Below are 23,641 nucleotides of genomic sequence, written 5' to 3' on the forward strand. Positions count from 1 at the left end.
CCCGATTGTTGATGGCTCCAGCGAATCGCCTGCCAATCTAGCATTCCATGAAATGACGATTGACAATAGGCAAGGCACAAGCTCTTCTCTGGTAACCAAAGTAAACCACTAGAGAGGCATAGTCAGATTGTATTCAGACAGAGCAACCCTGTAACCTAAACGTTCAGGTCCTTAAGCCGGATGCTCCATCCGTAGCTCTAGAAAGCTAGCAGATAAGGCTCCCTAGGAGCTTGACCACCTTCCCTGTACCGTGGTCTCTTCCAGGCCTGGATTCTATCCCTAGAGGCCAGTCCTCGCAACCTGCTCCCAGGTAACGGGTATGAAGGATATTCCCTTCTGCCAATCATTCAGTTAAGAACCCTTAACTGAAATTCCAGCATATCCCTGGGACAAGACTCCTAGGATAATGCTAAGTTAGGATCCACGCGTTCCAGGCCGACAGAGCAAAGTTTATATCAGCCTTGAATAAAACTGAGCATAGGGAACTGTGTTTGAATAAAGACGGCATATTCCCTCTAGACTGGGATCCCAACCCAGGAGTTCCAGATAATTAATCATGCTGGACTCCCCTAGGCCCAGCCATGCTACTGACTGATCTGTCAGCACGGGTTTGCCTCGGAATGACATTACTGCTAAACTCTGGGCCTTTAGCCCTGCTAGAGGCGGGCCCTAGCAGCCTTGTAAATAAACACACATGCAAATAGCTCCCCCTATGTGCATGTGGCAACCTTTAAAGCCATATGCCTCTATGGAAGCGTGTGTTCATAGAAGCGTGAGTTCATAACAATATGTTTTCCGCAAACACACAAAAAAGGGGGCGTGCTGTATACACGCATACATATAGCATGTGAGCTATGAACAAGCATCCTGCAAGCATGTGCCTATGTAAGGCCAAGGAATCCTGTATAATTAAGGAAACCTAATTATAATGCCTCCTAAGTCAAACTCTAGGCAAACATGCATTCTTATGCGATTCAGCAAATTTTCATGCGATCCAACATCTATGCATCATAAGAACTCTTGTGCGGACAAGTACCCTTGTGGGACCAAGGATTCTTGTATGATCGAGCACCACTGTGCGATCCAGCAATTTTATGCAATTAAGCCTTTTAATGTGATTTTTGGCATTTTTGCGGACACAACCTCTCTGCGTGACCAAATATGCCTGAGTAATCCAGGACTTGGGTGATCAGATAACCATGTGTGAACCCGCATCTTTATGCACTCCAGCATCTTTATGCGATTTCAGACCTTTGTGGAAAAAAGCCTCTCTGTGTGACCAAATATCCTTCGGTAATCAAGGATTGTGGTTCGTCATGTAAACCTGTGTGATCCCGCATTTCTATGCACTCCAGCATCTTTATGTGATTTTAGGCATTCCTGTGGAAACAAGCCTCTCTGTGTGACCAAATACCCTTGGGTAATCAAGGATTCGGGTTATCAGGTAACCATGTGTGATCCCGCATCTTTATGCGATTTCAGGCACTCCTGTATAAAACAAGCCTCTCCGTACGACCAAATATCCTTGGATAATCAAGGACTCTGGTTATCAGATAACCATGTGTGATGTCGCATCCTTAAGTCCTTAAGCATTTCCATGCGATTTTAGGCATTCCTGTGGAAACAAGCCCCTCTGTGTGACCTAAATAACCTTGGGTAATCAAGGACCTGGGTTATCAAGTAACCATGTGAGATCCCGCATCTTTATGCACTTAAGCATTTTTATGCGATTTTAGGCACTTTGCTGTGATTAAACACCCTTATGTGAACATATAAAATCATACGAACAAAATAACATGTCTCTTTATGTGATCAACAATAAAACATGCTTTGTTACCAGTTTTTACCCCACATGCATTTTGAACATTCCAAACTCATGTACTTCATGCAAACATGTGGACTGTAAAGAGGCAGTTATGCTCTGCAGATGTGCGTCTCCGCAAACCTGCAACGTTAGCCATGTGCACAGCAGCAAATGTGCACCCCCCCTGTTGTGCATTCGGTTAGCCTGAAGCCAAACACACGGATGAGGACTTTAAAGAGACAGAGGCTCTGGCCGTCTAGGCTGAGGGAAGTTATATGCAGCTTGGATCTCTGAAAAGACTGCAGCTGCAACCAGAGCTTTTGGGGCTTCTGATAGTTTTCTCCTCATTAACACCTGTTATCTGTTCTCTGACAGTGAACCTTCATCCTCAGGTCTTTCAATCCCTGGTTTGAGGATTTAGAGCAGGGAAAGGGACACACCCTGTTTTCTGCTTGTGAGGCTGCTGTGAATATAGCAGTTAACCTCTTATAGACCTATACATGCAATGCAACAAAACATATGCAGAGTGCTGCAATGTTGGGGGAGGCTCACGCCTGACAGGGCTGATAGCTAAATATGTGAGCTATCTTAAGTCTCTACAGGGGAGGATAGTATCATGCAAGCATGATAAAAAGGGCCACCAGATTTAGGTGGTGATACCCCTTCCTACCCCTGAACACTCTTTTACGGGGAGACAAAAGAGTCCTAAGCAAAAAGCAGAGGAACTTTAACCCTGGTGCATCAACAGCTGAACTTAGTCTAGCAAATAATGCTTGCTAACACAGCTAGATGCCGAGTAGGTGTCTTAAATGAATCTGTATCCAATTTCCACAAGGTGCTTACGTGCTCAAGCTACCGTGTCCCCCTGGCTTCTCTGACGTCTGGGCCTTTTGAAGGGGCTGCCCTGCGTCTGCACCATGAGCCAGCGCATGTGCGCCAGCAGCAACCACATCGCCCCCCGCCTTCAAATCACGCCCCTCTCACGCACGCGCGCATAGGGGAATGGTGGAGGCGGGGGGAGAGGGCGATCCCCCAAGGAGCCGTAGAGACTACGAGGGACCCCCCCCCCATCGTAGCAGAGCCTGAAGCGGAGGCAGTAAGCCGCACCCTAGATCAGCTAACCTTAAGCTTCCGTTCCTGGAAAGCATGGCAAGCGAAACACCCGGCATGTCCTCTTAGGGCCCTTCGTGGAAAACAGATAAGACATACTCATGTAGGGGTACCAACCTCCTGAATGGGAGATCTATGGGTATTACAGCCATTCTGTCTCAACAGACATAGTGGTTTCTTTGCCAAGGCACACATGCATTATAGGCAAGACCCAATAGCCCCTTCAGCGGAGGACTAGGACCCACTAGGGGAGGTATATGGGTGCCAGAGCCATCCTGTCTCAAAAGACTTTGTGGTTAAGTTGCCCATGCATAGAAGCATAAAATAGGCGAGACCCATAATCCCCAATGGAGAACCCACTGTCGGACCAAGTCCCGTAGGTACCTCCGCTTACCTTTCCACGCTGCAGGGTATTGCAAAGCAAGAGGCCCAGCCTTCACCCCTCAACGCGGGCTTCGTCTCAGACCTTCAGGGACTGGGGTCCATAGCAGGTCACCTCTCCCCTGGACCTATATAGCACCCTGGCAACAGAAAAAAATATTTGGTCTTTGACATCGACCAATGTACTGGAACCCAGGGTCCAGCTCTCAGAGAGAAGCATTATAGGCAAAACCTCGTTCTTCCTACCGGGGCCCGGGTACCGTCCACTTTGGCTATGAAGCACCTTGGACGGATCCGGATTTTATGGAGGCTTTTTACATCCAGCATGGATCCCTCCAGTGGAGCTCCTCAGAGCACATGTTAATTTGTGACCAACACCTTAGACACTGGTGAAAAAACTGAGGTGCTCCCAGTATGGGAGGGGTTATATAGGGAGGGAACATCCTGTTCTAATTGATTACACCAGTGTCCAGCACCTGATGGTGGAATATAACCCACATAGTAATGATTAAGACTCTGTGTCCCGTGATGTACGATAAAGAAAAAGCTGGGTTAAGTTTTCTTTATCAGTTATTTAAAGGCGATATTTTATTACCCTTTGATAAGTTGAGAGAGTGCTTTCAACTGTTAAATAGCAATTTCTATCAATACCTTCAAATATGTCATGCACTACAACATCAGGCCCTATTATTCCAATTACAATACAACCCATCAAAGATATTGTTGAAATCAACCATAGTACGGACTACTAAACGAGGATTAATATGGGATCTGTATCTTATTTTATTAAATGCACAGAAACTAGATGCCCAGGTAAATGGCTTTACCATTGGCAAATAGACTTGACCAGTTTGAACGGAGAAGAGTGGATACGGGCTATGGAGATACTACCTGAGGTATCTATCTCACCATCTCAGCAACTGACCCAGCTCTCTATCTTACAAAGAACCCACTATACTCCTCAAAAACGATTTGCTTGGGGTAAATATATCTTGCCTTTATGCCCGCGATGCTCAGTATTTAATGGCTCCCTTATTCATAGGCTATGGAACTGTCCCAAGTTGCATAGATACTGGGAGTAAGTGTTTATGACCTTGAATACAATATGCTTGACATAAATAACAAATACCCCTAAATTAGCCATTCTGGGTATAATCCCAGATGGAGCTTTACCTGCTGAGATGTATACAATGTGGAGCAGATCTCTATACTTAGCCCGCAAGCTTATCTTACAAAAGTGGATTGATACCTACCCGCCAACTCAAACAATGGGGTAATAAAATACATTTTATATTAAAAAGAGAAAAAAATGGCATATAAGCACAGAGGAGTTTCCCAAAAAATTTACAGAATTTGGTTCTATTGGCTTAACACTAGCAATTTAAATGTATAATGGTTCTTGTGAAGAGGAGGGGAGGGAGGAGGGGGGGGGGAGAGAGAGATGAGAGGATGGGATGATGACATTGATATATCTGGAAATCAAGAGGAGGAGAATTGTGCAATATAAATGGAATCCGAGACTAAATTAGAGATGTGCGTTTGTTTGTCTTTTGTATGTCTTGTTTGAGGTTTTATGTAGATTACTTAAATTCTACAGTGTGCAATTTACTTATTTAGAAACTAAATGAAATGATTGTATATTTCCTCATATGATTCACTTTTTGTATGGAATAAGCAATAATAAAAAATAAATTGATTTAACAATAAATCAAGAAATCAAATTCTGCCACGGTATGTAAAAACACACACACAGTGAAAACGTCCAAATTGGACCCCAATTAGACATTTTTCCGTCCCAGTGTTGTGTGTCTTGTTTGTTTTACAAGGTCTCAGGTATGAATGGGAAGCAACGATAGGTAGGGAGACCGCCTCTCCAGGTGAGCACAGGCAGGTATTCAATGTCCACTCAGGAATCACACGGGTGCTGGCAATGCATAGAATTAAGCAGGTGGGAGAATGGATGGACAGCCGCACTCCAAAAAGTTGTGTTGAAAAAAGACGTCCTCTTTATTGTAAAAAGGAAAAAATGCACAGCACACAACAGCATACAGTGGGATAGACAGCTGACGCGTTTCGCATTAACAACTAATGCTTAGTCATAGCTAATGCTATGACTAAGCATTAGTTGTTAATGCGAAACGCGTCAGCTGTCTATCCCACTGTATGCTGTTGTGTGCTGTGCATTTTTTCCTTTTTACAATAAAGAGCACGTCTTTTTTCAACAAGACTTTTTGGAGTGCGGCTGTCCATCCATTCTCCCACCTGCTTAATATGAATGGGAAGCAGGTGTGTTAAATTTGGTGTTATCCCTCTCACCATTTCATACTGGTCACTGGAAGTTCAACATGGCACCTAATGGCAAAGAACTCTGTGGATCTGAAAAAAAAGAATTGTTGCTCTACATAAAGATGCCCTTGGCTATAAGAAGATTGCCAAGACCCTGAAACTGCAGCACAGGGCCAAGACCAGAAAGCGGTTTAACAGGACAGGTTCCACTCAGAACAGACCTTGCCATGGTCGAACAAAGAAGTTGAGTGCACATGCTCAGCATCATATGCAGAGGTTGTTGTCACGGAGCTAGTAGACCACGGAGCTGTGACTGCATAGAGGAGACCAGAAACGCACATAAGTGAAAGAAAAATGTATTTATTAAAAAGGTGACAAACAAGTGAAAACAACCAGTGCACAACCCACAACAAATAGTATATACAAATGCAGGGGAGATACTGTAAATTTAACAAATGGAAAAAGGGGGGGTTAATCCTGCGCCAATAATGAAGTAATTGATAAAATTCAAATAAAATGAAGAAAATTTGAAAAAAAGCTGCAACACAAACATGTGCTAATCATTTGATAACAAATGGAAAAACGGTATATAGTTGCGCTAATAGAATACTAATAATTGTATTGTATGGATTAATGAATAAAACACCAATGTATAACCATATGTGAGTAAACACAATACCTCTGAATTAAAAAAAATATAGAAAAATATATATATGGAAAAATGACCCCTATAGTGAATCACTCTGACATAAGTATATGGTTAATACAATATCAGCAATGAAGTGAGCATCAGAAAATACTAGAGTGACTTGATCAATAACAGAAATATATATATTGTGAATCTGTGTCCAGTGAGGACAAAACGTGAGGGTCCAATGAGACAAATTAAAAAGTTATATATATGTATCAAAAATTGGACATGTACCTCACCCTAGTATCTTGTGAAGAGAAGGTTCGGGGCAGAAGAGAAAAGTACAGTTCGCAAGATCTGCAATCTCCATAGAAGCTTTCAGGGATGGGTACCCTGGGTTCTGGTGGAAGAAAGGCCTGGCAGGATATGCTGGGCTTCATCTGCGATTTACTATGCAACTGTAAGACTCCTTTTACACTGAGCTGCCCATATCGTCAGCGAAAAAACGCCACTATATTTACCGCCACGCTATGGGCGCATTTGCGGCGCATTTCGGCTACTAGCGGGTGTATTTAACCCCTGCTAGAGGCCAAGAAAGGGTTAAAACCACCCACAATGTGCTGCTGTGGGAGGTATAGCCGCACTGTTCCATTGATTTCAATGGGCAGCAGTGGTGGAGGAGCAGTATACACACACCGCTCCTTCACCGCTCCAAAGATGCGGCTAGCAGGACTTTTTTTACCGTCCTGCTGGCGCAAGTTACATCCTGCAAGCCCTCTGGCTTTCACACTGGAGACAATGGAGCAACTTTTTAAGGGCGGATTGCAGGCGCTATTTTTAACGCTATAGCGCCTGCAATCTGGCCTCAGTGTGAAAGGGGTCTTAGAGCAGCAAGAATGTGCAATTCCCTTCCACAGGCAGTGGTTCCAGTGGGGGGCATCGATAGTTTCAAAAAACTATTAGATAAGCACCTGAAGGACAGCAACATACAGGGATATACAATGCAATACTGACATATACCTGTAATCACACACATAGGATGGACTTGTGTCTTTTTTCAACCTCACCTACTGCGTAACAGGCTGGTAATTGATCTTTCATGCAAGTACATTTTCTTTGCAGACTCTGCACGATGTAGGATGCATGGAATATCTTCTCCCGCATACTAACAGACCAGTGCTCCTGGTTTTATGCTTTGAATCCACCCATCAAGGCAATGTAACTTTTCGATCAACTCCTCCCAATGAAGGGGAGGGTTTTTGAGGAGAGTACTGAGTCAGGGTGCTGTGATGCTTTCAGAAGGTTACATGTAATACCCTCAGGGCCCCTCCCATCAGCTGTGATTTGTATGCATTGCATAGAAAAGCACATAGATCCAGCGATGACATCACCAAGTCTAAAAAAAGGTATGTAATGATTTTTATTTTTTTTTAAATTTAATGACATTAGCATATTGAAAGGGAAAGAAGAGACCAGGAAATAAAAAATAGATAAATAGATTAAAACTTGGCTCTAAAGAAAACTACCCCTACCCCTTCTAAACCTGCCAAACAATTTCTTACAATGGAAGTTCTTAAGATTTGATAAACCAGCACAAATTTGTATTTGTACTTCAATCAATCAAACCTGTAAGAAAAATTATAAATTTACCAAATAATGGAGGGCCGTTTACAACGTACCATGGCACCGCACTATACTGCATGTGTGCTTTTGTTATACAAGTGGTGTGTCACATCTCTGCATGGTTTTGGAAAACAGCAATTTGGAAAATCATCATACCATTTTATTTTATTTTGTGTCTACTGCTGTGTGAGGTGTATGGAATGGTGCAATAATGTGTTGCATTACATTACAACATGCAATGAAAATAGATAAAATGCAGGCAAATAGCCAACACATACAGGTGAAACTCCAAAAATGTGAATATCAAGCAAAAGTTAATTTCACTAATGCAACTTAAAGCGGTAGTTCACCCTCCTTTCCATCATTAGACCATTAAATTCGGCATCGTAGCGCGAGCTACGGTATGCCGGTCTTAAATTTTTAATCCCCGTACTCACTGTGGTATCGATGATTGAAGAATCCGACTCCCGCGGGGAATGGGCGTGCCTATGGAGAGGGAGGATGATTGACGGCCGGCTCTGGCACGTCACGCTCCCCGAAGACAGCCGGAGTAGGTCTCGGCTATTCACGACGCCTGCGCACAGGCTATGCGCAGGCGCCGTGAATAGCCAAGCCTATTTCGGCTATTTCCGGAGAAGCGTGACGTGCCAGGGCCGGCCGTCAATCACCTTCTCTCACCATAGGAACGCCCATTCCCCGGATTCTTCAATCATCGATAGCACAGTGAGTACGGGCATAAAAAATGTAAGACCGGCATACCGTAGCTCGCGCTACGATGCCGAATTTAATGGTCTAATAAAAAAAAACTTTTTTTTTTTTTTTTTTAACAGGGTGAACCCCCGCTTTAAAAGGTGAAACGAATATCGGAGACTCGTTACATGCAACGCAAGATAGTTCAAGCTGTGATTTGTCATAATTGTGATGATTATGGCTTACAGCTGATAAAAAACCCAAATCCACAATCTCAGAAAAATTATTACATGCAATCAATAAAACACGGATTGTACATAGAACAATGTCAGACCTCTGAAAAGTATAAGTATGCATATGTACTCAGTACTTGGTTTGGGCCCCTTTTGCAGCAATTACTGCCTCAATGTGGCATGGCATGGAAGCTATCAGCCTGTGGCACTGCTGAGGTGTTATGGAAGACCAGGATGCTTCAATAGCACCTTCAGCTCTTCTGCATTGTTCCGTCTCATCTTTCTCTTGGCAATGCCCCATAGATTCTCTATGGGGTTCAGGTCAGGTGAGTTTGCTGGCCAATCAAGCACAGTAATCCCACGGTCACTGAACCAGGTTTTGGTGCTTTTGGCAGTGTGGGCAGGTGCCAAGTCCTGCAGGACAATGAAGTCAGCATCCACATAGAGCTTGTCTGTGGAAGGAAGCACAAAGTGCTCTAAAATCTCCTGGTAGACAGCTGTGTTGACCCTGAACCTAATGAAGCACAGTGGACCAACACCAGCAGATGACATGGCTCCCCAAATCAACACACACTGTGGAAACTTCACTTCAAGCATCTTGCAGTGTGCGAGTCTCCATTCTTCCTCCATACTCTGTGTCCTTGGTTTTTAAATGAGATGCAAAGTTTGCTCACATTAGAAAAGAGGACTTTGGACCACTTGAGCAACAGACCAGGTTTGTTTTTCTTTAGCCCAGGTAAGACGCTTCTGATGTTGTTAGTAGTTCAGGAGTGGCTTGACAAGAGGAATACGACATTTGAAGCCCATGTCCAGGATCCGTCTCTGTGTGGTGGCTTTTGATGCACCTACTCCAGCCTCAGTCACTCCTTGTGAAAGTCCCCAAAACTTATGAATGGCCTTTCCTGGCAATCCTCTCCAGGCTGCGTCATCCCTGCTGCTTGTGCACCTTCTTCCACATAACCTTCTATTAATGTGCTTTGATACAGCACTTTGGGAACATCAAACTTCTTTTGAAATTACCTTTTGAGGCTTTCCCTCCTTATGGAGGATGTCAATAGTTTTCTGCACAACTGTCATGTCAGCAGTCTTTCCCATGATTGTGATTCCTACGGAACCAGACAGAGACCATTTAAAGGCTCAGGAACGCTTTGCAGGTGTAATGGCTTAATTTGTCGATTAGAGTGTGACACTGAGCCTAGAATATTGCACTTTTTAACAATACTCACATTTTCTGAGAGTGTGGATTTGGGGTTTTCATGAGCTGTAAGCCATAATCATCACAATTATGACAAATCACGGCTTGAACTAGCTTGCTTTGCATGCAATGTGTCAATCTCATTTGTTTCACCTTTTAAGCTGCATTAGTGAAATAAATGAACTTTTGCATGATATTCAAATTTTTCGAGTTTCACCTGTTGGTGTGAATGGGTCATAAATCTGCCTTTGTTCCCAAGCAGACAGCAAAGTGGTACTCACTTCCTCCAGATCATCAAGTGCCTCAAGGCGAGTCCTCACTTTTTCTGAAACTGCAGATCCTGACGTAGCAGGTTTGCCTGAAACAAAGATATGTGGGTAAAGGCCTTACACAAAATACCATAAACTATGCAGTTGAAAAGCATCTACAATATGAGGACGAGAATTCAAAAACTAAATAGTCACAACTGTGAAAAGATACACCTATATTAATTTTTCTATGTTAGAGAGGACCATCAAGGTGATGGAACTTATCTGACCTTTACCATTTAGGAATTGCTCCACATCAAAGTAAAGACCAGAACCATATTTAGCACAATGTGGCACCTTGGCTTTCACATACATATGCTGTTGGATTGCCAGTGCTTTCATGTAAATGTGATTTTTGAGGCTATCATTTTGCCAATACCCAACTATTAGTGTTTCTATTGTAGTTTACCTTGTGTTTGAATAGTTTGTATAGGACTATGTGCAAATCTGAAGAATTTGTGCTAGTGCTATATTCTCTATACCAAGTCACTCATTACATTTTACCCGTTTAGTAAGCGAGTAATGAAACATACAATACCGGTCACCGAGAATGTGTTTCCAGCACAACGGCATTGCGCTGATTCTCGGCGACATGGTGCCGACATCTCGCACTCGCTGGAATCGAAAAAAAGAGATTTTTAATACAGCTTACCTGTAAAATCTTTTTCTTGGAGTACATCACGGGACACAGAGCGGCATTCATTACTATATGGGTTATATGGAGTACCTTCAGGTGTAGACACTGGCAATCTCAAACAGGAAATGCCCCTCCCTATATAACCCCCTCCCATAGGAGGAGTACCTCAGTTTTGTAGCAAGCAGTATGCCTCCCAAAATGGTCCTCAAAAAAGAGGGGTGGGAGCTCTGTGTCCCGTGATGTACTCCAAGAAAAAGATTTTACAGGTAAGCTGTATTAAAAATCTCTTTTTCTTTATCGTACATCACGGGACACAGAGCGGCATTCATTACTATATGGGATGTCCCAAAGCAATGCTTACAATGAGGGGAGGGAGAACATCTCCAAGACAAAAGGATTTAATTTAGAGATATACTCAAATCATAATAAATCCAACTTAGTTGAGAAAAATACAATTTTTAAATTTAACTCGAACAAGAGGAGCCCCCGGAATCCGAGGGTCTCAAACTGCAGCCTGCAGCACTGCCTGCCCGAAGGCAGTATCAGTATTCCTTCTTACGTCCAACTTGTAGAATTTTGCAAACGTGTGGACAGAAGACCAGGTTGCCGCCTTGCAAACTTGAGCCATAGAGATCTGGTGGTGTGCTGCCCAGGAGGCGCCCATGGCTCTAGTAGAATGAGCCTTTAATGATACTGGAGGAGGCAACCCTTTCAAGCCGTAGGCCTGAGTGATTAATTGCTTAATCCACCTAGAAATGGTGGACTTTGCAGCTGCCTGCCCCTTCTTGGGCCCATCCGGTAGAATGAACAGCACATCTGTCTTCCGGATCTTCTTTGTAGCTTTAAGATAGGCCTTCATGGCCCTGACAATATCCAAGGTATGCAGCAACCCTTCCTTTCTGGAAGTAGGTTTAGGGAAGAAGGATGGTAATACCAAATCCTGGTTCAAATGAAAACTGGATATGACCTTCGGAAGGAAGGAAGGATGAGGGCGGAGAACGACCCTGTCCTTATGAAAAACAAGATATGGTTCCTTACAGGATAAGGCTGCCAGCTCCGAAACTCTTCTTGCGGAAACTATGGCAACCAAAAATACTAACTTCCTTGTCAGTAGAACCAAAGGAATATCAGCCAACGGCTCAAACGGTTGTTTCTGTAAACTTGACAGAACAAGATTTAAATCCCACGGACAAAGCGGGGATTTAACTGGAGGTCTAATACGTAAGACCCCTTGAAGGAAGGTCTTAACCAGCGAGTGGGTGGCCAGCGGCCGCTGAAACCACACTGACAGAGCAGAAATCTGTCCTTTGATTGTGCTTAATGCCAATCCTTTATCCACTCCTAGCTGGAGAAAACTTAATACTCTATCGATGGTAAATTTGCGAGAAAGCCATCGCTTGGACTCACACCAGCCTACATAGGCCTTCCAGACCCTGTAATAAATCACCCTAGAGACCGGTTTCCTGGCTCTGATTAGGGTAGAGATTACTTTCTGAGACAGACCTCTACCCCTGAGAATCAGGGATTCAGCTTCCAGGCCGTCAAATTTAGATGCCGTAAGGCAGGGTGGAGGATCGGACCTTGCGATAGCAGGTCTGGCCGTAGAGGAAGAGTCCAAGGGTCTCCCACTACCATCCTTAAGATTAGTGAGTACCATGCCCTTCTGGGCCATGCTGGAGCTACCAGGATGACTGGTATGTGCTCCACCCGGATCCTGCGCAGCAGGCGGGGTAGTAACTGGAGCGGGGGAAACGCATAAAGAAGTTTGAACTGATGCCAAGGGCAAACCAACGCATCGGTTCCGCAGGCCATCGGATCCCTTGAGCGGGACATGAACCTGTCTAGTTTCTTGTTGAGTCTCGATGCCATGATATCCACGTCCGGCACTCCCCATCTTTGGCAGAGTGCTTGAAAGACTTGTGGATGCAGAGACCATTCCCCCGGCCATAGAGTCTGGCGGCTTAAGAAGTCCGCCTGAAAGTTGTCCACTCCTGGAATGAATATTGCCGATATGCAGGGCACATGAGCCTCTGCCCATAGGAGAATCAAGCTCACCTCTCTCTGAGCGGCTTGACTCCTGGTTCCCCCTTGGTGATTTATGTATGCCACGGCCGTGGCATTGTCTGATTGAATTCTCACCGGGAACCCCTGCAATTTTGACGTCCAAGCCCTGAGGGCTAGTCGAGCAGCTCTGAGCTCCAAGATGTTGATGGGCAACTGCTTCTCTGGCTTTGCCCAAGTACCTTGGCGAGTGCAACCATCCAAAATTGCTCCCCAGCCCGTCAGGCTGGCGTCTGTGGTCACTATCTTCCAAGCCACTGGGCTGAAAGACTTCCCCTTCAGTAGATTGAGGGTCTAACCACCAACACAGACTTTGTCGGACTCTTGATGAGAGCGGCAACGGGATATCCAAGGCCTGTGGCCTTCTGCTCCATGCTGACAGGATGGCTGCCTGTAGGATGCGAGTGTGGCTCTGGGCGTATGGTACCGCCTCGAATGTGGCCACCATCTTGCCTAGTAACCTCATACATAGGCGAATAGTCGGTTCTTTCTTGCTTAGAACCAGTAGGATTAATTCCTTGATGGCTTTTACCTTCCTCAGAGGTAGGAACACTCCTTGTTGTTCTGTGTCTAATCTCATGCCGAGATATTCCAACTGCCTTGTGGGCTGGAAAGCTGACTTTTCTCGATTTAGGACCCAGCCGAACCTCTCGAGGTATTGGACCGTGAGGGCCACTGCTCGTTCCAAGCCGGGAGACGAGTGATCTATGACTAGGAGGTCGTCCAGGTATGCTAGGATCGTGACCCCTTGGATCCTTAGTTTGGCTAGGATTGGAGCTAGGACCTTCGTGAACACCCGGGGGGCCGTAGCCAACCCGAAGGGAAGCGCCACGAATTGGAAGTGACGCGAAGCCACCATGAAGCGTAGATATCTTTGATGTGGCTGATAAATTGGAACATGAAGGTAGGCATCCTTTATGTCTATGGACGCCATGAAGTCGTCCTTCTGGAGTGTGGCAGCTGCTGACCGCACGGATTCCATCCGAAATGAGCGGATCTTTAGATATGCATTTACCATCTTTAGGTCCAAAATTGGCCTGACATCTCCATTGGATTTTGGGATGATGAATAGGTTGGAGTAGAAACCCAGCCCCTGTTCCAGGACTGGTACCTCTACTATTACTTCCTGGGAAAGTAGATGATCTAATGCCGATCTTAATGCGGCTCCCTTTTCCGGATCGTTTGGGATCCTCGACTTCTGGAAATGAGGAGGAGGAAACCTTAGGAAATCTAATTTGTAGCCTGTGGCCACGGAAGACCGTACCCACTCGTCGGGAATGCTGGCTTCCCAAATCTCTGAAAAGAGTCGCAGCCTTCCCCCCACCTTCGTGGGTGGGGGCGCCCCTTCATAAGGTTGGCTTGGGGGCTGGTTTTGCTGGTTTGCGAAACCACTGCCTTTTGCCTCTAACAGCCTGTCCTTGTGATCTGCTGTTGAAGCCGAAGTTTGCTTTTGCAGGAGGCCGTCGATACTGCTTGGCATTAGAGGGCCCCTGCCCAGGGGAATACTGTCCTTTAAACGCAGGTCCCTGAACCTTCTTCTTAGTTGGCAAGAGAGTACTCTTGCCGTTTGAAATGGTCTGAATGTATTTATCTAGGTCTTCTCCGAAGAGTCGTCCTCCATGGAAGGGGAACCCTACCAGGAGCTTCTTGCATGGGGGCTCAGCCTCCCAGCTTTTTAACCATAAGAGTCTTCTCATATGGATAAGGGATAACGATAAACGTGACGCTTGCTGGATAGAATCCTTGATTGCGTCTACCGTAAAACATATGGCCTTAGGGACATCCGAAAAATTTTCTGCCTGCTGGGCCGGAATAAGTTTAAGCATCTGCTTAAATTGATCCGATAATGCTTGAGCGACCCCAATCGCAGCCACAGCTGGCTGTACTACTGCCCCTGCAGTAGTGAAGGAGTTCTTAAGTAGTGCTTCCAAGCGCTTATCAACTGGATCCTTGAACACCTGTATGTTTTCTACAGGGCATGTTAATGATCTGTTAACACATGAGATGGCTGCGTCCACTGCAGGAGTAGCCCATCTTTTGGAAAATTTTTCTTCCATAGGATATAGGACAGAGAACCTTTTAGGTGGTAAGAAGATCTTATCTGGCTTGTTCCAATCTTGGAACAAAATTCCCTCTAATAGAGGATGGATCAGAAACACAGCATTGCTTTGAGGCGCCCTCAGTGAGCCCAAAGCTGAAACCGTCGATACCTGGAGATCTGGTACTGGCAAGTTGAATGCCCTATGGACCAAGTCCGACAATCCTTGAATCCACCAGCTCTCCCTCAGGGAGACTGCCCCAGACTCCTCTGTATCCGGGTCTTCGATCCCTGAACCTACTTGGTCCTTGTCCAAGAGGTCGTCCAATTCCCCTGAGGAAAGGACCTCCTCTTCTGAGGGTCCGCGCTCGGGCGACGGAGATCTATTCCGCTTACTGCCCCGCATAGCTGCGGCTATCATTTTTCCCATGCTTTTCTGCATCTCTTTTAAAGAGGTGAGTAATACCTCCTCCGTGACCATCTTAGGGTTGGACTGACCCGCGTCAGCTCCAGCCCCAGATCCCGATGGCCCCAAGGCTCCCTGTAGGGAAAACAGCGGCATACCATGGTACAATACCGAGGTACACCTGCTACCTATTGGTATTTGGAACTATAAAAGTTAATTGTCCAAACACCTGTTTGGGGGATAAAAAAATGCTTCCTCTCCCCTAGATGACTTTTTTTTTTTTTTTTTTTTGTTTTTTGTTTTTTTTGTTTCAAATCCAGGAAAGAAAAAACATTCTGTCCCCCTGAGTAGTATTGCAAAGAAAAACTATGAGATGGAAAAGAAACAGCCTATTTCTAGGCTTGAAAAAACAGTCCTCTGAAGACTGCAATATCCTTTCTGGCCACTGTGTGTCCTCGGCGCCCCGTGCTGCCGCTCTGGTCTTTCTCCTCAGTTCCAAAGTATTGAATGGAACAAACAAGGAAGGGCCGCCCCTTCCTTTAAGCCACTGACCCGCCCTTCCCCCCCAGCAATCTCAAACAGGAAATGCCCCTCCCGACAGGGGGAGGGGGGGGGGGATTTTGGGAGGAAGGGACCTCTCTGTTCCAGCAAACTGCAGCCTGGAACCATGAGGAGGTCAGCGTTTTGCCTGCTTGCAGGCTCTGAGGAGGAAGACTGAATGGAGCATCGCCTGGAGGCCTGCAGGTAAGCAAAGCTCTCTGACACACACATATATTTTTATATAACACAGGCCCCACTCAATGCTTTTCCAACACTACAAGGGAGGTCACATCTTATGGGGAATAATACATAGAGAGCCATCCTATCTTTATGATATGTGACTAGTTTGCCAGATGCAGTGCATAACTTTAGGCATGTCCCCTGTGACCCCCCAGAAAAAAACCTGCTAAGAACCAAGTTCCGCAAGTTTTCCCCTCACTTACCTGCTCCATGCCGCAGGACTTTGCCAAGCAAGAGGCCCAATCTTCCCCCATCTCCGTGGGGATGTCTAGACCTTCAGGCCCTGGGTTCCTATGAAGGATCCACTGTCCTGGGCCCATATAGCACCCTGGCAACAGAAAACTTTAGGTACCCAAAGGTTTCTAAGTTCTGGGCCCAGGGTCCAGCTCTCTAAAAAGAAAAGCATTATGGGCTATACCCCAAGGGTTTGGGGTCCGGTTACTGACCACTTTAGCGCTGAGGCTTTTTTGGACAGAACCGGTAGCTCACCTAATCCCAAGGATGCGGAGGCAAGCTAAACCATGACTAACACCTAAGACACTGGCGTAAAAACTGAGGTACTCCTCCTATGGGAGGGGGTTATATAGGGAGGGGCATTTCCTGTTTGAGATTGCCAGTGTCTACACCTGAAGGTACTCCATATAACCCATATAGTAATGAATGCCGCTCTGTGTCCCGTGATGTACGATAAAGAAAAGCACATTCCAGCGAGCGCGTCATAGAAGTGACGGGGATCCGACTTGGATTCCCGCCAATTCTAGAAGATGCGTTTTGCATGAATCATGAGGGGGAACTCCACGCCAAAACGGCATGGGTTCCCCCCCCAGGGGCATACCAGGCCCTTGGGTAGAAACTCGGGGGCAGAAAGAAAATCTGAAAAATTAAAATTAGGGAATACTTAGAGGAAGCTATTTTTTTTTTTTTAACCAGAAAAACAAGTTTATTGAGATGTATTCAAGGCATACAAGTTATACAGCACAGAAGCTACATTTCTCCTTATTATACAGGAGATAGTGTCATAATTCAAGCCAACCCGCAGTTACATTTTACTCCAGGTTTATGCACACAATATTAGATTCAGTCAACATATTTATAGCATGCACTAGATATCCCGCATCAGTTTCACTTATTCAAAAAACCAATCCCCAGTCCTCTCCACCCACCACCTCCAATATATCCCCCTCAAATTATACAGTACACGTTTCCCCATCCTCCAGCCACTGGTCCCAGACATTAGAAAATTTTTGTAGGCGACCCCTATGCTTATAGATCATTTTCCTATAGGGCAGTACAGCATTTATTTATTTCTTCCAGTCCCTTAGAGACGGGGCCGTTGCCCACAACCACGCCTTGGCCACCACCTTTCTAGCTATAAACAGTGACTCTTGTATAAAAATGGTCTGGTACTTGTCAACCTCTACATCCGGTAGTAGACCCAATAGGCAAAGCTTTGGGTCCATTCCCACAGGAGATCCCATATTGTCGTGCAGGAATTGCTTCACTTGTAGCCAGTAAGCCTGCATGTCAGAGCACTGCCACAGTAAGTGGTAAAAGGTGCCCTCAGTCAACAGGCACATGGGGCACACTGGACTCCTTGTGGGCTGGAACTTCGACAATCTACGTGGTGTCAGGTATGCCCGGTGTGGTATATATAATTGTGTCAATCTGTCCAAAAGTTTGGGGGATGCGGCCTTCACTCCCTCCAAAATTTCCCCCCAGTCCTCTGTCTCAATAGGCCCCACATCCTGTTCCCACTGAATCCTTGCTGCCTGGACTACCCAGTTCACCATACGTTGTCTAATAACATAGTATATATTAGATATAAGTTTGGTCGGGTCTGCTCCGAAGATATTATCCAGCACCGGCGGGAAACTGAGGTCCACCGCCACTGAGGCCATCTGTTTCCTAATTGCGTGCCTAAGCTGTAGATATCTGAATAAAAACTGTTGTGGGAGGGAGAACTCCCCCCTCATCACCGAAAATGGCTTGACTCCATTCTCTGTTAAAATCTGGGATAGGTAAAGTACTCCATACAAGGCCCAGATTTGTGAATCTGGCACGGAGATGAGCTCGGGCAAGCCTCCATTCACCCATAGCGGCGTGTATGAATGAACGTGTGATTGATCCTGCTTTTTAAGGGCGATATCCCACACTTTTTGAAGATGTACTAGCATTCCCGCCCCAAACTGTGGCGTCCTGCATCCACCCTGCCCCCTTCTAAATACCGCTTGGCAGGGAGTGTGAAAAGCACTTCCCGGTTTATTGCAGACCATTAACCCATACCTCTTCGACTCAGTCTTATTATAGTGATATAGATGGGACAGTTGTGATGCCATGTAGTAATCCTGAATATCGGGAAGGGAGCATCCTCCCTCTAATGTGGGATTCTTAAGTACATGCCATGCCAATTTGTGCCTGCCCGAGCCCCATACAAAAGAGTTCAGTATTGAACAAAAGAAAACCCGCTGTTTAGCCTTTTCCAGAAGTAATTGTGAGACCACCCTGGATTGTAACTTTACCCTGGTGAGATTTTCCAAAGATGGCTGATTATACGCCCCCTCCAGGTCCTGTAGCATGCTCTCTGACAAAGATACCACCGCCCTTGAGGATGCTTTAAGCCTATTTATTCTGTTGTCTAGGACTCTGCGTGCGTGAAGTTTAAATGCATCCCAATGGCCATTAACCCAGGTTGAGTCTCGCCCCTCCGAAAAGAAGAATTGCAACTCCCTTGTCACACTATCATGTTCCGTCAGGGCAGTCAGCCAGTACGGATTAAGTCTCCATACCCTCTCTGGTGCCACCCCCAGCAGAGACATATGTGCCCAACACGGGGAATGATCCGAGAGGGCCCGGGGAGCAAAGCCCACCCCAACCACTCTCGGCATCAGGGGTCTTGACATAATTACGTAATCTATACGTGACATAGTGGCATAGCTCGCCGAATGACACGTATACCCCATATGGAAGAAATATATTTCCAATATATTTATTTTAAAAAAATTATATATTTTAAATATATTTACAACATATTGGCCTACGCAAATATATTTTTACATCTATTCCAAAAATGTAAATTAAAATATATTTTCCAAAGGCATATATTTGAAAATATATTTTTTTTAATATATTTGCCAGATATCTAAAAAAATTCATTTAAACATATATTTTTAAATATACTTGTAAAGGCATTGCAAAATATAATTTAAATGCATTTTCATGCATTTCCCAAAGACATATTGGAAAATATATTTTTTAAAATATATTCTTCAGATTTATTTTAACACATAAAAAAAGATTTCAACATATTTTTACATATATTTGTAAATGTGTTCCAAAAATATAATTTTAATATATTTTCCAAAGGCATATATGTGAAAATATATGTTTGTAAATATATGTTTCAGATTTTTTAACATATTAAAAAAATGCATTTAAACATATATCTTTAAATATACTTGTAAATGCATTGCAAAAATATAATTTAAAATGTATTTTCCAAAGATATATATTAGAAAATATGTTTTTAAAATATGTTTTTCTGAAAATATTTAGGGGCAGATTCACAAAGCGAGTACGCCGGCGTATCTACTGATACGCCGGCGTACTTTCAAATTTCCCGCGTCGTATCTTTGTTTTGAATCCTCAAAACAAGATACAACGGCATCTGGGTTAGATCCGACAGGAGTACGTCTTCGTACGCCTTCGGATCTAAGATGCAATTCTTCGGCGTCCGCTGGGTGGCGTTCACGTCGTTTTCTGCGTCAAGTATGCAAATTGGCTATTTCCGAAGATCCACGAACGTACGAGCGGCCATCGCATTCTTTTACGTTGTCTCTAGTCGGCTTTTTTCGGTGTATAGTTAAAGCTGCTATTTGGTAGCGTATAGTTAAACCTGCTATGTTAAGTATGGCCGTCGTTCCCGCGTTTAATTAGAATTTTTATTTTACGTTTGCGTAAGTCGTCCGTCAATCGGGATGGACGTAATTTACGTCCACGTCAAAACAATGACGTCCTTGCGACGTCATTTAGCGCAATGCACAGTGGGAAATTTAGGAACGGAGCATGCGCAGTTCGTTCGGCGCGGGGACGCGCTTCATTTAAATGAAACACGCCCCCTACTCGCCGCATTTGAATTCCGCACTGTTACGCCGATTGAGATACACTACGCCGCTGTAACTTACGGCGCAAAATCTTTAAGGATTCGAACCAAAGCCAGGTAAGGTACGGCGGCGTAGCGTATCTCAGATACGATGCGCCGGGGCAGATCTTTGTGGATCTGCCCCTTAATGTCTACTAAAGACATTTCAACATATATTTTTTCTGACATTTTTGTAACTATGACATAGATAACATTCTGAATATATTTATAAGAGAGCCACTCCCATTTTAAAATGGTTTGTTTTACTCCTTAAAAAAAAAAAAAAAAAAAAAAAAAAACAAGATTCAAATAAAATATAAAACATTTTTTATAAGATTTTAAGCACATAATCCATTTAATACAAAGCAGATAAACCTCTCGCATCCACTTTCCATTCCCAAAGAATGTCATTCTGAATTGAGAACACTTATCGGCGGACCAGCAAAACGTCTTAACCAGTTAGCAACCGCCCTATAGACGAAATACGTCTACAAGGCGGTTGCTTAACTCTGGGAGGGCGTCAATGTACGTCCTCCCAGAATGGCGCGCACACGGGAGTCTCCGTGACCGCCGGGTCCTCCGGACCCGGCTGATCACGGATCACGGTAAATCGCCGCTGATAGCGGCGGTTTACCACGTGATCGCTCCGTCCAATGACGGAGCGATCACTAGTAAACAAACCGGCGTCATGTGATGACGCCGGTTCCTCCCTCTCCTCTCTGTACCGAACGGTACAGTGTGAGAGAGGAGAGGGGAGAGAGCGGAAGCAGCAGCAGCAGCGGGCTGGATCTGTGACACATGCAGTCACAGATCCAGCCATCCATCCCTCCCTGTGCAATACTCTGCAATGCCCCCATACTCTGCAATGCCCCAAAATACTCTGCAATGCCCCAAAATACTCTGCAATGCCCCAAAATACTCCGCAATGCCCCAAAATACCCCACAATGCCCTGCAACGTCGTCTATGGGGATTTTTAAGTAGCGAAGTTTGGCGCCATTCCACGAGCGTGTGCAATTTTGAAGGGTGACATGTTGGGTATCTATTTACTCGGCGTAACTTAATCTTTCACATTTATGCAAAAGAATGAAGAAAAAATACTAAATTTGCAAAATTTTATAACAGAAACAAAGAAAAATTATTTTTTTTTACAGAATTTTCAGTCTTTTTTCTCTTATAGCGCAAAAAATAAAAAACCCAACGGTGATTAAATACCACCAAAAGAAAGCTCTATTTGTGTGAAAAAAAGGACGGAAATTTCATTTGGGTACAGTGTTGTATGACTGAGTAATTGTCATTCAAATTGTGAGAGCACCGAAAGCTGAAAATTGGTCTGGTTATTAAGGGGGTTTACGTGCCCAGTGGTCAAGTGGTTAAAATACAGCAAGTCCAGTTAGTTTGACTTATTGATTGACCTGAATGAATGAGAACCTTCACAGACATCCACCTCCACAGTACAAGGGTCTTGTCTGCTTACAGAGTACCGAGAGAAACTCCGGATATAAATCATCAATGTTCTGTTTAATCCATGAATCAGTAGTTACACTATTATTACCAAACTCCCTCATCAGTGTCTTTATGGACCTTGCTTTGTGCACTGGTGTGCAGTCATGTTGGAACAGGAAGGGGCTGTCCCCAAACTGTTCGCACAAAGTTGGGGGCATGAAATTGTCCAAAATGTCTTGGTAGGCTGACGCTTTAAGAGTTCCCTTGACTGGAACTAAGGAGCCAAGCCCAACCCCTGAAAAACAACCCCACACCATAATCCCCCCTCCACCAAATGATTTGGACCAGTGCACAAAGCAAGGTCCATAAAGACATGGAGGGGCGAGTTTGGGGTGGAGGAACTTGACTGGCCTGCACAGAGTCCTGACCTCAACCTGATAGAACACCTTTGGGATGAATGTGCTTCTGGAAGAATGGTCAAACATTCCCATAGGAATTGAATCTGTTATAGACTGGGATGCCATTAAAGTTCATGTGCGTGTAAAGGCAGGTGTCCTAATACTTTTGGCAATATAGTATATATACTGTATATTCTTTTTATACTAAGTCCAGTCCATTGTTTGGACTTAGTACCTGCCGAAGGGTAATTCCAGCAGCCAAATAAAAGGAATTGGGATATTAAAGTTCTCCCCAGCACAAAATTAAAACTTAGCAGCTACACAAAGGGGGTTATTTACTAAAGGCAAATCCACTTTGCACTACAAGTGCAAACTACAAATGCAAAGTGCACTTAAAATTGCAAGGAAAGTGCACCTGGAAGTGCAGTCGCTGTAGATCCGAGGGGAGAAAGGAAAATAAAAAAACAGCATTTTAGCTTGCACATGATTGGATGATAAAATCAGCAGAGCTTCCCCTCATTTCAGATCCCAACTCAGATTTACAGCGCCTGCACTTACATGTGCACTTTAAGTGCAATTTCAAGTGCACTTTGCACTTGTAGTGCAAAGTGAATTTGCCTTTAGTAAATAACCCCCATACTGTACACATACTGCAGCTGCTGACTTATTAGGACACTTACCTGTCCTGGAATCCAGTGATGTTGGTACCCCAGCCAATGTTTCCATTGGCTCTCGGGTGCTGCTGCCGCCATTCCCTATAGGGGCCAATTCACACCACATGCAGTGCAGTGCGTTTTTTTGTTTTTTGTCTGCATGGAAAGTAGGTTATATGGTTTTCAATGGCATAATTCACACCAGTGCTTGCAGTTCCAGAAAAAAAGTAGAGCATGCTGCATTTTTCCTGCACTGGACTGTAATGGAACACTGTAAACGCACTAGAATGCACCTGAACGCACTGGAACACACATGTCCTTATGTAAGGTTAAGAAAAAAAGGAGGAAAATGCACTGGAATGCTTTAAAAACACACCAAACATGCATCAAAAACACGCATGCAGAAAAGCATCGGAAACACATCTGCCACAGCGAGATCTCTCAGAAGTGGGGACAGGTACCTGTCAAAAACAGGAACCTGCTCCCCTCCCCGAAAGGTGGCAAAGTGGTGGGGGGGGGGGGGGGGGAGAGGCAAGTGGAACTCCGCTTTAAATGTCATATCCCTGCCCAAGCTGCACTCTTGTCATGTGCCAATACTAGGCTGGGCTGGAAGATAAATATGTAAGTGATGAGAGCTGCATTCTTGTGTGTGTACAGTATATATATATACACACACACACACACACACACACATAGCAGAATGAAGATACAGTGCATACATCTATATATATATATATATATATATATATATATATATATATATATATATATATATATATATATATATATATATATATATTTTGCCTCTCCCATCACTTACTTGCA

General features: G+C 44.5%; 1 protein-coding gene across 5 annotated transcripts in view; it reads right to left on the reverse strand.

Annotated features, from left to right (window-relative positions):
* Positions 1 to 23,641, reverse strand: part of VPS35L (VPS35 endosomal protein sorting factor like) — a 1,107,598-nt gene that overhangs the window by 879,957 nt on the left and 204,000 nt on the right. For all 5 annotated transcript variants that reach the window (XM_040358550.1, XM_040358549.1, XM_040358548.1 and 2 more), the window contains exon 6: positions 10,235 to 10,311. In XM_040358550.1, coding sequence (XP_040214484.1) covers positions 10,235 to 10,311 — 77 coding nt within the window. The remainder of the gene's footprint in view (positions 1 to 10,234; positions 10,312 to 23,641) is intronic.

Source organism: Rana temporaria, chromosome 6 (assembly GCF_905171775.1).
Source record: "Rana temporaria chromosome 6, aRanTem1.1, whole genome shotgun sequence".
Classification (NCBI taxonomy): Eukaryota; Metazoa; Chordata; class Amphibia; order Anura; family Ranidae; genus Rana; species Rana temporaria.